We start from the raw sequence: 14740 nt of genomic DNA on the forward strand, positions 1-14740 counted from the left end.
ACGCTGCTCGCGACCAAAGCACCGGTAAGCAGCCTGGCCCCAGCAGACATTTTTTTGAGGTCTAATTAGAAGACGACCTCGATTATAAGACCTCGTCTTATAATCGAGCAAATACGGTAATTAGCAAGAATGCTAAATAAAAGGTAGGGGGAGTAACAACAACACAGGGGAAGGATAAGAGCTAGGATAATTGCATATTTGGGCTAGAAGACAGATTTCAGATAAGAAAACTTGAGACGTACGGTAAGATGAGCAGTGCAGTGACATGGTTGATGTAGAACAATTTATTTGGCATAACTATAATCTAGGGATATGGTAATGATGGGGGCATTTGGTACGTAGTAAGCATATGACATGACCACATGACTCCTATTATAGCGTTGGAGACGTGGAGGAACAGTTCACAATGAAGTGGGCTACACTTCTTAATATGTTTTAGCTTTTCAAACATAGACTGCATCAATGTTATAATTCACATGTGTTCACTAGCTGCCTAAGCTAGCATTTCTGCTACATAGTCCACCATGTAAGCACTTTAGAAAATACAAACTCCACTGGTAATATCCATTTATTATGATGTTGCTGTCTCTTTAATCAATGGAAACTAAGGAATCTATCATTTTTAAACTATTCCGTGCTTCATGTTATCATCCATTTTGACCATACTTCATCATGTGGTGATAGTATATGTGTCATTGAACTAGATTGTACCTACATACAAACGCTAAAAATCAATACAGATGCAAAGGCCTGCCATGTGCACAACTGCGTTGTTGGGCGACACAGAAATGTCAGTTGTTGGTCTCGAGCAATAGAAGCATCACATTTTAAGATATTGGCACAAATCTCATACTTACGGGAGGGAACACAAAGAAAAGTGAGGGGCCGTGAACAAGATCGGAAGATTTCAAATGTATTTCAGCTCTTTAGGACAATATTTGTCTTACTAATAATCTGCTAGAGATGTTGGTAAAGCAAACCCAAAATGTTACAAGTAGATTAAATATAAACATTGTAATACAACACGTTTGTGCTGGCTTTCAATCTGTAGCTTAATTCATAAGGCTTTCATGGAAAATCTTAGCTATGGAACATTTCAGCCTTAATAAGAATAAAGTATTAAATCTAACATCTGACAGCTCTCAGATCTCAACAAAGAAAGACTCTGAATTCTCAGGATACTAAAAAAAGAACCACTTTTAGTCTGCGTTGTTAGACTTCACCTAAACTCCAGCCTAAAACACTCAACAGCAGACTTTGTAAAGTAGCACCGACATGAACCTTTTGTTTTATGAAAGTCTTTTGATTTGTGTCTCCTTGCTTTTAATTGTTATTATAGCTTTTTTTAAAAAAAAAAATATTTTAGACAAAGTGTGTACGTGCAAGAAATGACCAGCTGTGAATTACTGAGGGGTTACATTTCAGGGGAAGTTTACTGACCCTGACTGCCCTACTAATGAAGATGGTCCAGTACTTTATTATGTGTTCTTTAGAAAGACAGCTAGCTCTTCCACTGTGGTTTGACATTTCTTGCCACTGATTAGCAGTTTGAGGGAGCAAATTAGGGGCAGGAAGGTGCTACTATGGATATCCATGGGAGTGCTTGGTGAGCATGGGCATTGGGCCTTTATGGACACATGCCCATGGGGGAGAGTGAAGGGGCAAATGCATATGAGGGGATTCTGAACAATACCACCATACATTGTCAAAGGATCAGCACAAAAACTAGCTATCTAATGCATTAAAGTGCATATTATGGCTGGAGTGTACTTTTAAATATGGAACTGCACAGGAATACAATATATTATTATTATTATTATTATTATCCTTTATTTATATAGCGCCAACAGTTTACGCAGCGCTTAATACAATACATAAATTCAAGGGATATGACAAGACAAGAATTGACAGACTAAGACAAACCGATACATTTGGTGGAGAGAGCCCTGCTCGCAAGCTTACAATCTAGAGGGAAATGGGGTGACAAACATAAGGCATAGAGAAAGGGTGAGAGGTATTGTGGGGGTTGTATCGATGACAAGGAAGTTCTAGCAGCTAAGATGGTATGCTTCTCTGAAGAAGTGGGTTTTTAGATGTTTCTTGAATGTTGGGAGGGAGGGAGAATGCTGAAGGTTCCTTGGGAGAAGATTCCAGAGATATGGGGCAGCTCGAGTGAAATCTTGTAGACGGGAAAAGGAAGAGGTGATGAGTGAGGAGGAGAGCCTTAGCCCATGGGAGGAACGTAGGGATCGAGTAGGAGAGTATTTGCTAATGAGGTCAGAAATGTACGGAGGAGCAGTATTATGGATGGCCTTATATGTCAGTACCAGGATCTTAAATTTAATTCTAAAGGTAATTGGGAGCCAGTGGAGGGTTTCACAGAGGGGGGAAGCAGAAGAGGAGCGACGTGCAAGGAAGATGAGCCTAGCAGCCGCATTAAGGATAGACTGTAGAGGAGAGAGTCGAGACAGTGGAGTGCCAACCAGAAGAGTGTTGCAGTAGTCAAGACGGGAAATGATAAGGGAATGAACCAGGGTTTTTATGGATTCTTGGGTCAGGAATGGGCGGATACGAGAGATGTTTTTTAGGTGCAAGCGGCAGGATCTGGCGAGGGACTGAATGTGAGGGATGAAGGAGAGGTTTGAGTCAAGGATGACCCCAAGGCATCGGGCCTGGTTAGTAGGAGAGATAGTCGTGTTGTTAATGGTGATAGAGAATTCAGGTAGTGGAGTGGAGATGGAGGGAGGGAAGATAATGAGTTCAGTTTTAGAAAGATTAAGTTTCAGGTAGTGTTGTGACATCCATGAAGAAATAACAGACAAGCAATTGGTAATACGGGACAGGAGAGATGGAGAGAGATCAGGAGAAGACAGGTAGATTTGGGTATCATCTGCATATAGGTGATACTGGAGGCCAAATGAGTTGATTAGTTTGCCAAGAGATGAAGTATAAAGAGAGAACAGCAGAGGGCCAAGGACTGAACCTTGGGGGACACCAACCGAAAGTGGAAGGGGCGATGATGTCTTGCCAGAGAAGTTGACAGAGAAGGAACGGTTAGACAGATATGAGGAGATCCAGGAGAGAGCTGTATCTCGAATGCCTATAGAAGCAAGTGAGTCTAGAAGAAGGTGGTGATCAACAGTATCGAAAGCAGCAGAGAGATCCAGTAGAATTAGAATAGAGTAGTGACCTTTTGCTTTGGCAGAGAGCAAGTCATTGGAGACTTTTGTTAGAGCTGTTTCAGTAGAGTGAAGGGGTTTGAAACCAGACTGTAGAGGGTCAAGGAGGGAATTAGAGGAGAGGAAGTTAATGAGGCGGTTGTACACAATCCGTTCAAGCAGCTTAGAGGTAAAAGGAAGCAGAGAGATAGGGCGGTAGTTAGACAAACAGACGGGATCTGAGGAAGGATTCTTTAGAATTGTACTTTTAAATATGGAACTGCACAGGAATACAATATAGAATCATTGGCAATGTCCTCCTTACAATACACACAATATCTCGACAGCTTTTACACACGTTCATTGATGTTGCCACAATCTTATGAATCAAAGCTTGTAGTAAATGCTGATGATGTTTTCACATGCTGTTAAATTTCATTCTCCCCATATTATAATAGTAGCACGGAATCTGCAAGTGCTCTATTAAAATATGTTACACAATCTATAACGCTGTCTAATAACACAATTTGATAACACGTGACTACACTTCTAGTGACATGAGAATCTGTTAGTGGGAGCAGAAGATAGAGAACCTTTTTTTGGTGGTGGAACTTCAACGTGCAAGACATTGTCCATTATAACCCTACAGACACCTGGAGTTATTTATGGCCCAGTCTACAATGACACTCCATTACCCAGGAGAACCATGATTCCAAGGTTTACAGGGATAGAGAGCCATCATTTGATGTTGGTTGTCAGATGGGTTCAAGAGCAGGAATCTGTCTAGATCTGTTTTATTGTTAAAAGGGAATGTTTATTGGTATGTGTGAAGTCTCACAGGAACATGTGGACATTCCAGCAATGTTCTTTAGCTGAATAAAGTCCTAAATCTGCAATATCTTTTATTTATTTTTTATAGTTTTGATATATCTGTGAGGGAATGTGTACATGTTGCCTTATAATTAAAAACGTATGCTTTTACAATGTGTCAGAGGGGAGCCACTGGGTCATAACTCTTAAAAATATAATGTCTATATTTTTTTAAATTATAAATCGATATATCTCATACAGACCTCTATGCAAGATGTTCTTCCCTGACTCCTTCATAAATCTGGATATCTATCTAGTTACAAATACTTGCCCGTCCCCACATTACATACATAATGAATGTTTCCCATTCTCTGTTTTCATTTATTACCATTAACATTCTTTGATCTGCACCTAGATATTGTTAATCCTATCAACTATTCTTTATCTGAATATGTAAAAACATAATCTAAACAGCAGCACACTACATTGTTTATTACCATTAATGCTCTATTAAAGTATTTATAACTATTTCCTCTTGATGTTTGTATATTACTTTACCCTTGGGTCAGTTCACGGGCCATTTTCAGATTAAATGTTATTTTAATTTAAATGCTATGTTCAAAAGGTACCCATCCATGTTACTATACATAAAGCATTAAAACCATGCATGTCCCTCGACCTCAACTCAAAGTCCTCCGTCCATCACAAGTACAACTACACTAGACAGCAAGTCAGAAAATTGATGGTCCAGATCTTTATATATTTTTCCATTTTTAAACAGTGGGGATTAATAAAAGAATGTTAATTTCATCTCAAGACAGTTACACAGCGTAGATTGTCTCGCTGCTGTATAACCGTTTTCATGACCTCACATGGCATTTGGAAAAGTAGTTTTTATTCCATGTAAAACACTTCGCAGTTAAATAAACTGCCCTTGTTACCAGAGAAATATGGGATGTAAAGATGTGTTTATGAGGCTTTTTTTCTGACACAGCTACGTCTATAAAATGTCCGGGAAATGCCAAGATACACAATCACAGTAGAGCGAAATACCAATATAAGACCATACCAACCAAAGGACCTTTTTATATGTGGCATTAGTCTTCTGTTAGATGTTTACTTGGTCGTAGAAAAATTCTCTCAACATATCGTCGTTTAAGGCGACCCTTAACTGGCTAGTACCCCATGCATCTCTTTCGGTAGTTTGGAAAATATATGTGAAAGCCGAGAGGAGAAAGACTCTTTGCATCCTTATTTGTTAATGTGGAACAAATATTCGAACAAGAACAGCTTCCAAGCTACATATATATTTAGAAGAAAACTAAAGACCAAAAATAAAACTACAATTCCTTCAGTAAACAATACAGACTGAATGAACATAGACAATAATTAAATACATTGATTGCACAAAGTAATTAGTCCAATACTGTGTTAATAGATGATATGTTTACCTAAAAATGGAGGTCTTGCTGGATTAAACATTTAAAAGGAAATCCAGTGTGTGTGTGGGGGGGGGGATATTATTTTTTTTTACATAAATTACCATTCTGTTTACAGTGCTGTGGTTTAGCATTGAAGAAAATGTGGTTTTATTTTATTTAGTTCAAATAAACATCCTTTATCTGCAGACCTCGAGGCTGCCATTGTTGCCATTCACATGATATTTTGTGTGACTTTCCCTACTCAAACACCACACTTAGCCGATTCCTGAGGTTTATTCACTAAAAGGGGAGTTGTGGTTTCAACTACATGATGCATTATGAAGGGCCAACACTGGCAGGTTTCTCCAAGACGGATTGAGCTGGCCCTGAATAATGTATGATTCAATGGGTGAAGAGATTCTGAAGAAATCTCATTGACTTAAATATGCATTTACACAGGGCCTGACAAACTCTTCCTACCGCAGAAGCTAACTATAGTTGAACATGTAAAGTGTATAATGAGAATATTTCTATTAATGCATAATGATAATATTTCTATTAATTTAATTCAAACATAAGATCAACACAGTAAAAAAAGGGCTTAAAATTAGGGGGGTGTCAAAGATGTTGATACCTACCTTACTGTAAAAGGTAAGCAACAGCTGCATGTTAGATTAGATTACTTGGTGCATTGCCAAACAGATGAAGTGAACGCTTTTAATGCTGAGTTGTCTCCCAGCAAAAGTTACTGTATGAAAAAAAACGGCTACTTATATAATTTAGTCACTCAGTAAGAAATTTCTTTTAATAGCATTGGAGTTGAGTCTCAATGTGGAACAACCGGAAAAGGAAAGTAATGCTGGTTAATCAATCAAACTTCAAGTATGTGTCCCTTACCTCTTCAATTTCCTTAGTCTTTGCTGCGATTGCTTTGGCACGGCTGTTATGCGGACTTACTTCATACAGACCAGATACGTTAGGCTCCATGTCTGCAGACTGATCTCCATACGATACAGTTGTAGACCCAGTCTTTGAAAAAACAAAAATGCAGAAATGACACAAGAACATTTTTCATGGGAAGCACCATGGGATGTTCTGCAGGAATACTGTCTTAGACTGTCGAGCAACAGCAGACCAACAGACTACCCACTTAAACAGAATCACACAAAATCTGGGTAAGCGCAAGTGAATAAAAGAGAAACACCTAACTGGTGTACAGAAAGTGCAGCAAATTCACCTGAGCTAGGTCTCCACTAATATCTCATGGAACACACTAAAAAGTGAAAAATAATAGTGTACATTTCAACTAAATGAATGGATGGATGGAAGGTATAAACAGATACTTCCTTTTACAGATATGCCTTCTCGATGCAAACTTTTCCTAAAATTCTCATACAATGTGAGGAATAAGAGATAAAACACAAATATAAATAAAACCAATAGTGTAATATCGCCAGATGCAAACAATCTCATATAAGGAGTAGGAGAGCCACTTACTGTCTGTAGAGCAAACCCTGTTCACCAGTAATATCACACTATTGGTTTTATTTGTGTTTTATTTCTATGCTGTACGTTGCATGAGAATTTGAGGAAAAGTTTGCACCACGGAAGTATATATGTATATACCTTCCATCGATGTATTTCGTTGAGTTGTTCACTAGGTGCGTGGACACCATTTTTCACCTGCTAAACAGACTTTAGTATCAGGCATAAAGCCCTGCAATAGGAAACAGGTTGAAACCTACGGCTTTCACATATTCATCTGTAACTTGAGATGGGCGGCTTTCAGATACCTTCTCCATTTTAGAGGCAAAAGATTTGTATACGGTTTCTCCAATCATATTGTCAGACGCTTGGGTATCTTTATCTAATTCTGCACTCTGTAGAAAAAAGCAAATAATAGGTCAGAGAACGCCACAGCGGGTAAAAACCAGAAGTCCTGGTAACATTTTATTTATAATGAATCAGTGGGAAAAGTCTGAGAAACACAGTTGCAAGAGACTTTAAAAACATACGCAAATAAATATTTCAGGTTGAAGACAAACCTCAAAATGCTAGTCAAATTAGATTTGTGTATTGCCTCTACTGGAGGTGGCTAACATATCCTGCTTATGTATCCAGCTTCCAGTAATGAAACTTCAGCCGCCATGAAAAACAGTAATTAAAACTCATCATCTATTAGCTTATTAGTTAAGGTTTCCGTTTCTGGCTATTACCAAGTCAAATAATAGTAAATAGTAGCGGTGGTGAGCTGACATGGGGAAAAGGCAAGTACGCATGCAAGAACTACACCGGGAAAGCCACTACATCTGTAAAGAAAGAGCAATTCATTATATATTCAAATGCTTTGCCTCCGTATAAAAGATGTTTGATACATGAAACAAATTGTCATTTTCCACTTAAAAATGTAATCTAAAAACTCTATCTCTGTCCATGGGAGTTGTCTGTCACACGAGGTGGGACTTAATGCCGAGGCTCCATCAGGCTCTTACCAGGTGTCGCTTGTTCCCAGATTTTGGTATGACTCAAAAATAGGCCAAAACGCTTTGTGGCACACATTTTAATAACGGGTCAATCGTAGTTTTCATATGCAAGTGTTGTCTGATATTTGACATGGTAAGGACCATCTTTGAGCAGGGTAGGCTGGGGGCAACTTCTGTCAAGAAGTTTCTACCTGATGCTTTCACGATAGTGTTCATTGCTACATTATCTGTATGCAATTTTGTTATGAAGTGTATAAATGATACGTGAGGAGGATGGATTGCATATAAAATTCTGTGGGAAGAAGGACTGTGCTTAATGTGCTAAGAGTCTATATCACTGAGCGTTAGGAGTGTTACTAGGCACTGATCATAAAATCACCAGTCATATGACAGCACGTTATATGGAACAGTAGTAGATAACGTTACCTTCGGTAGAGGAATGCCTGACGAACTTGATGGTGAGGCCTCTTTGGAAGATTTTAGAGGATGAGCAGGAGGTCTCTCCTTACCTGAGATTTCAATAAGAAATAAAATAGGCACATTATTGGCGGGCAATCATGCTGGTAATTTTTGTAAAACACTAGTGACTTAAAACAGAAAGTACTTTGTTAGGGAAATGCTCGTTTAATTATCGGTCTGATATTTATTAACTATATATCTTACACAGACCAAGCTCAGATGTTTGTCACATGTAGGGGATAACCAGCTTTATCAGCAGATCACATCTGCACCCTCCGATCACAGCCTCGAACACATAGAGCTAAATTATATTGTTGGATGTAGATGATGGATATTGGGAAGGTGTATATCATTATTTGTGAGGAGTAGTGTTAACAAGTTCTATTGTAGCCATACAGATGTGTATAATTTCTAAAAAGTTGAGACTCTGGGTTATTTTGCAAAGGTCATCGCTCCATGCAGCTACTTTCCCACCATCATTTTCTAAATAAAACTGGACAATTTTTGCACTATGCTTAGTGCCACCAACAAAAAAATACATTTATGTTCCTTAACATCCAAGTAAAATAATATTATACCCTTCTTGTAGGATTTTATGTTTAAACTTTCTAGTAGGGGTACTAGGTAGTTGGTTAACACTTTTCCAGCTTTTTCTTCCAACCTTTTTGCACTTCTCTTTATCAAATGCAAGAACAAGTCTAGAGACCCCTCAAAGTCTTTGTAGACCTCATGTATCTTGTAATTTTGTAATGAAAATGTACCACTCTCAACTGCTGCCATTACTTTGGTGGACTTGTGGTCTAATGCATGCACTACAATGTATTATGAACATAAATGTCCCACTGTTGATGTAATTGGGGTCCTTCTAAATTCTTCGTAATCATTGTTAAATGTATTACTTTTTCCACATTTTTGAAGTTGGAGAGCTTCTGCCTCTTTTCATTCTGTCAGAAGGAAATAGGGCTTTGTGAGAAGCTGCAGCGGGGGGTCATCAGAACCTCAGCAGGGTCTGTATGGATATATATTACAAACAGGAGTCCTAACTGCAGTGTCAGTGCTGACATTGCAAGAAAAGAATCCCCAAATGTCTGCATCATTAGACAGCCTGATGTCTTGTCCAGCTTAGGAAAGGATGTAACATTACGACCTCTGTATATTTTTCTCCTTAAGCGTAAGATCCAGTGCTGTACACAGAAACAAAGTTACACAAACCTGGTTTTATCTCATTTTGTTACAATAAACGTCTTATCTGCAGACCTGGAGGCGGCCATTGTTGTCGGTCATTTGATATTTTAGGTGACTTTCCTGCTCAAACATCACAGTGAGCCAATACTTTGTGGCAATGCTAGGAAAGTCTTGCTCGCAAAATGAAATCCATTTCTCCAAAGACTTACATTAGTCAGAGTGTCCAACTTGGCCATTAAGAATAAGCTGTTCTATAGTTTAACCCAAGGTAGTCCGAGAGTTTGTCTAGTAGGTAAGCTAAGATAACACAAATGGCTAATACAAGAACAGGCTAAGACAAGTACTGTTTTGTTTTTTTAAATAAAAATAATTTATCATTATCACAAGTTAACAAGAAACTATATTGTATTATAGAATACAATATTTCTATGGAAGTTACAATTTTTTTTTTTTATTTCTCACATATATTCTGGTAACGTCTGTCAAGAAAAAAAACCAAAAAACTATATAAAATGCTTTTATAATTTCCGAAATATCAAATACATCTCACCATAACAAGTTTACATATATTGCTTAAAAACATTGTACTTTATGGCCTTTTATTTTTTATTTTTGCAGGGGACGAAAATGTAGTTTCTCATTCAAAAGGGGAAAGGTGATTATATGCAAAATATTACTATATCTATATCAAAGGATTTGAAAAACATATTAAAGAATAATTTCGCAGACAGCCTCACCAAACTTAATTGTACTTGTACTAATTTAATATAGGAGAACCTACTGATCCTCTTCTCCCCACTGCTTAAAGCAGCCAATCAGTGGCAAGGAAGCACTCCCATTATAATAGATGGGATTTTTTTCTGTGCATGCACGTGGGGGCTTCTTAAACAGCTGGGGGCTGGGGGGAAAGTGGCAAATGCATATGGGGTATTTTGAAGAATGCCTCTATTAATTTGGAAGGGGTACACTATAAGTTGTAGAGGGGGCTCACAGGCATTTAAGTGCATATGATAGCTATATAGTGTTTGTTTAACAAAATCAAAGGCTGCATATAACTAAAAAAAAAATATGGACTTAAGGATTTTATAAGTCATTTTACATTTTTGACATGGGTGGTTAGAGAAAACAGAGGAGTGTGGGTCAACATGCTTAATTACATAATGTATTCAATACTCAAGACAAGGGAAGATCTGTTTCCTCCAGCACTCCAAGCTGACAAAGTGCTGGGCTGAATTGAGTGCTCTTATCTCTGCTAAAGTACACAACTATGCTATCTGGTTTCTGTTTGCCAAAAAGATCTAACACTTCAGCACTGGGAGAAAATTAGCAAATACTGTCTCCATAGCGATTAGAGTTTGTGGAATCATTATATCACTTTGAAACAGAAGATGTAAAAAAACGGAGAGCGATGGTATTGAAATTTTACATGAAAATCTATATTAGTTATACATTTTCAAAAATAGCCAAAATTTAGGTTGGAAAAACAGTTAATCATATTAGAGGATTTCAGGAGCCATGGTGCACCGTTACAATTCCATTAACCTGAACGAAGATCACTGTGAGTTAACTATGACCAAACATATAGTATACAAGCATGTCAACCAGAGTATGTATTTTTCCTAAAAAAAAAAATTATATATATATATATATATATATACACATACACACACACACATATATACATACATCTATACACACAAACACACACGCTAAGCTCTGCATAAATTCTTGGTGCCATATAAATAAAAAAAATATATACACACAATATAAAAACAAATAAAGCAAATATTACCTTGATATTATTTACAAACTTTTTGACAACGTATAAGGACCATAAAACTATGGTGGGGGCTTCCCTTTAAGTGAAGACAAATGTTGAATTCCTTAATACTAAAATACACTTAGACGCACATTATATGCCTGGTTTGGGTCTCCCATTGAGTTGTGTCAAGCTGCTGATGAATGCTGTCAGTAGGTCTGATTTATTAGGGGTCTGACCAGTTCTGTGTGTTAATTCATATCCTCCAGACGAGTTGAGTTCATTTTGACGGAATCTATCAGAGCCATTATGCATTTTGTTGCAACTCAGCAAAAATTAAGAACGTTGAGAAACAGTCAGGCCAGACCAGCTTAAAATACTACCAAGTGAATATTTGTGAATGTGTTAAAGTTAAGCTATTAATTGCAACTTGGTCAAGCTGGCCTCAGATATGCTACACAATTCAGCCTTTAGTGAATAGACTCCTTAAGCAAAGAACTGCAGATATTACAAACTTACAAAAACATTTAAAAAAAAAATAAAAAAATTATAGATGACCTCAAATATATATATAATTTGTTTTATTTTTTTTTGGTAGGACATCACAATCCTATGAGCTGTAAACTGTGCTGCGAGTCTCTGTGCGTGATTCTGGATATTTCTTCCACTCGTTCCTGCAGGGTGTTCAGTGAGATGCATCATGTAAGGTCACTCATTTAACTGTGAAGTACGAAGGCACACTTAGCCCTTCTCCTAGGATTAATTTACCGTATAATAAAGGTGAGAAACATTTTATCTCACCTCAACTCAGACTAATACATCTCAGCTGTTCTCTTTTCCTCTAGACAGACAGATTCTCACCACTAAGGTCGCCTTACAAAAGGCTGTACTTTAAATCCATAATATACGTTGGAAAATAAAAAGCAAAGTTCAATAATGTAAATTCTTACTGAATTCCCCATTTTTTCATTACACAAACTTAAATATATATATACTATGTAGCAACTAAAAGGCACGTGCAAATGGGCCAAAAACGATTTGGACAAATGTTTTGGTTCGTTTTTGGCCCATTCGTTTTCGAGCAACGAATTTTAAGCCGTCAATATATGCTATTCTCCAACCCTGGAGGGTGTGAGTGAATGTGGACCCAAGTTTTTTGTTTTTACTTTGTTTTCGTCTGATTCATGGGGAGGTCTGGCCTCGTTTTCAGAGTTTTGTACGAATTGCCGAATTTACCAAAAATACCGAAAATTTGCAATTCAGACAAATCCGAATGCACAAAGTCTAGTAACTTAACAGATGTTGTAATAATTCTTATAAGACAAGAGAGTGCATCCCTTTCCAGTTAGTATATATATATATGTGAGTGTAGTATAAACGGGCTGGTTGAGGAGATCAGAGATCTCCCCTGTAACCGACCCGTTGAGCAGCGGCACAAAAGGAGGCCTGGTGACCTCAGAGGAAGGGTTTCCGGGTTTTGCAGCAGGCCGGATGCATCGTTAATTGTATCATCTTACTGCACAGTGCCAATGCTATAGTGTTTTGTGTTTCCATTATACCCGTCCTGACGGTCCATTTTGTTCTGTGGTTTTGTTGGGGCATCATAGAACAGTGTAAGATGAAATAAACTCTTGCATTTATTGATAATACCTGAAATCTAATCTTTAAGGGGTGCTCCCACCAATCTGTTACTGGTATCGATTTTTTTGTATTCATTTTTTAAAACTGTTCTAGTGTTTGCATAATATAATGTTTTCAGGCAACTTCATATTAGCCAATCGTATGTTTTCTAGCTGTGTTATCTTAGCGCAGACTAGTAGAAAAACTCTCAGACTCCTTATCATACTGCCTGCGAGAAACAATGTAATAGCTCGGTCATAATTACCCAGCTAGGCACTCTGACTAATGAAAGCCTACAGAGGAAAGGACTTCATCGTCATTGCCATAAAGAATCAGCTCGGTGTGAAGCTAGAGCAGAGAGTCATCCAAAATGGCAACCGCCAGGTCTGCAGATAAAGGTAGTTTATTGGAAACCAGAGTTTGTCAAAGCTAACCTCCATTATTATATGCAGCACTGCATCTTTGGTTTAATAAGAATATTTTTTCCATGGGACTTCTCCTTTATGGCAGACAATGAGGTTCGCTTGCTTTCATTTGCCAATAAAAACCACACTTATTTAAAAGCTGCTCTTCAACCAGTAAAATACATTAACTTCTGTATACATGACAGATGATGGATGTGCAGCAGTATATTTTCCTTTGAATATCTGGGCACATATTGCATTTGAACAAATTATGTCGCCAGCACAACATTTTACTAAATAACCCACAGTCATACTGTCACTTTGTTATTAGCCAAGCATTTAGATTATATAAAATAATGAGCATGGAGCGGAAACACTTAAGTGGCTTTTAGATTTAGAATTTTAAAACACTATAATAATAGGGAACGTAACGTCAGTAGAGAAATCAGTAAAGTCGTGCTAACGGTTGAATCCATACTTCTATTATGCTGATGGGAGGTGTAGGATTTCCCTCTCTCCGGGGAATAGCTTCTGCTACTGACGCTGGAGCCCGATCTACTAGGCGGAGAATCCTTTCGCGTTACGGGAGATTCTCTGAAGAAGGGCGACTCTCTTCTGTGTGGTGAACGTTCCCTCATGTAGGCTCCTGGATGATAAAGTGGCTTTCTTCGGAAGCCCTCTCTACTTTCCCTATCAGAGGAAACAAAATATATACATTTTATAATTTGTAAGCAATAGGTAAAATCTTAACTATGATTATACTTGATAGACGCTTTCAAATCCGAATTCTCTATTATATCTACATTGCCTTTTCTTTTTCACGGTCTTTTAAGAATGCACATAGAATATTTTAGTAAGCATTCTTCTTTGGCAGGGCTGCCAGGAACATTAAACAGTCTGTTAAGCTGATTTAGATATCATAGGAGAAGGCACTATCTGCGATAATATCCTAAAGAGATATCAAGACACATACCCTAGATTTCTAAAGAGTAATTTAACACCGGACCCCCAAAAAACAGGTCCACTATATATACACTATACAGACAAAAGTATTGGGACATTTGGAGCATTGTCCAAAATGTCTTGGTATGCTTAAGGGGACATGCCAAGACATTTTGGACAATGCTATGCTTCCAACTTTGTGGGTGCAGTTTGGGGAAGGCCCTTTTCTATTCCAGCATGACTGTGCACCAGTGCACAGAGCATGGTCCATAAAGACATGGTTGGATGAGTTTAGCGTGGAAGAACTTGACTGGCCCGCACAGAGCCCAGACCTCAACCATATAAAACGCCTTTGGGATGAACTGGAATGGAGCCAGGCTTTCTCATCTAACATCAGTACCTGACCTCACAAATGCTCTGGAAGAATGGGGAAAAATTTCCACACTCCAAAATCTTGTGGAAAGCCTTCCCAGCAGAGTGGAAGCTGTTATAGCTACAA

The 14740-nt window shown here is 38.0% G+C and overlaps 1 protein-coding gene across 1 annotated transcript in view; it reads right to left on the bottom strand.

Annotated features, from left to right (window-relative positions):
• Positions 1 to 14740, bottom strand: part of LOC149302769 (periphilin-1-like) — a 53860-nt gene that overhangs the window by 19058 nt on the left and 20062 nt on the right. Inside the window, exons 4-7 of the mRNA XM_089481974.1 lie at positions 13778 to 13989; positions 8299 to 8381; positions 7144 to 7269; positions 6287 to 6418 (exon numbers count right to left, since the gene is read on the bottom strand). Coding sequence (XP_089338100.1) covers positions 6287 to 6418; positions 7144 to 7269; positions 8299 to 8381; positions 13778 to 13989 — 553 coding nt within the window. The remainder of the gene's footprint in view (positions 1 to 6286; positions 6419 to 7143; positions 7270 to 8298; positions 8382 to 13777; positions 13990 to 14740) is intronic.

This window comes from Sceloporus occidentalis, unplaced genomic scaffold (genome assembly GCF_023333645.1).
Source record: "Sceloporus occidentalis isolate IW3139 unplaced genomic scaffold, rSceOcc1.0.p SCAF_17, whole genome shotgun sequence".
NCBI classification, from domain to species: Eukaryota; Metazoa; Chordata; class Lepidosauria; order Squamata; family Phrynosomatidae; genus Sceloporus; species Sceloporus occidentalis.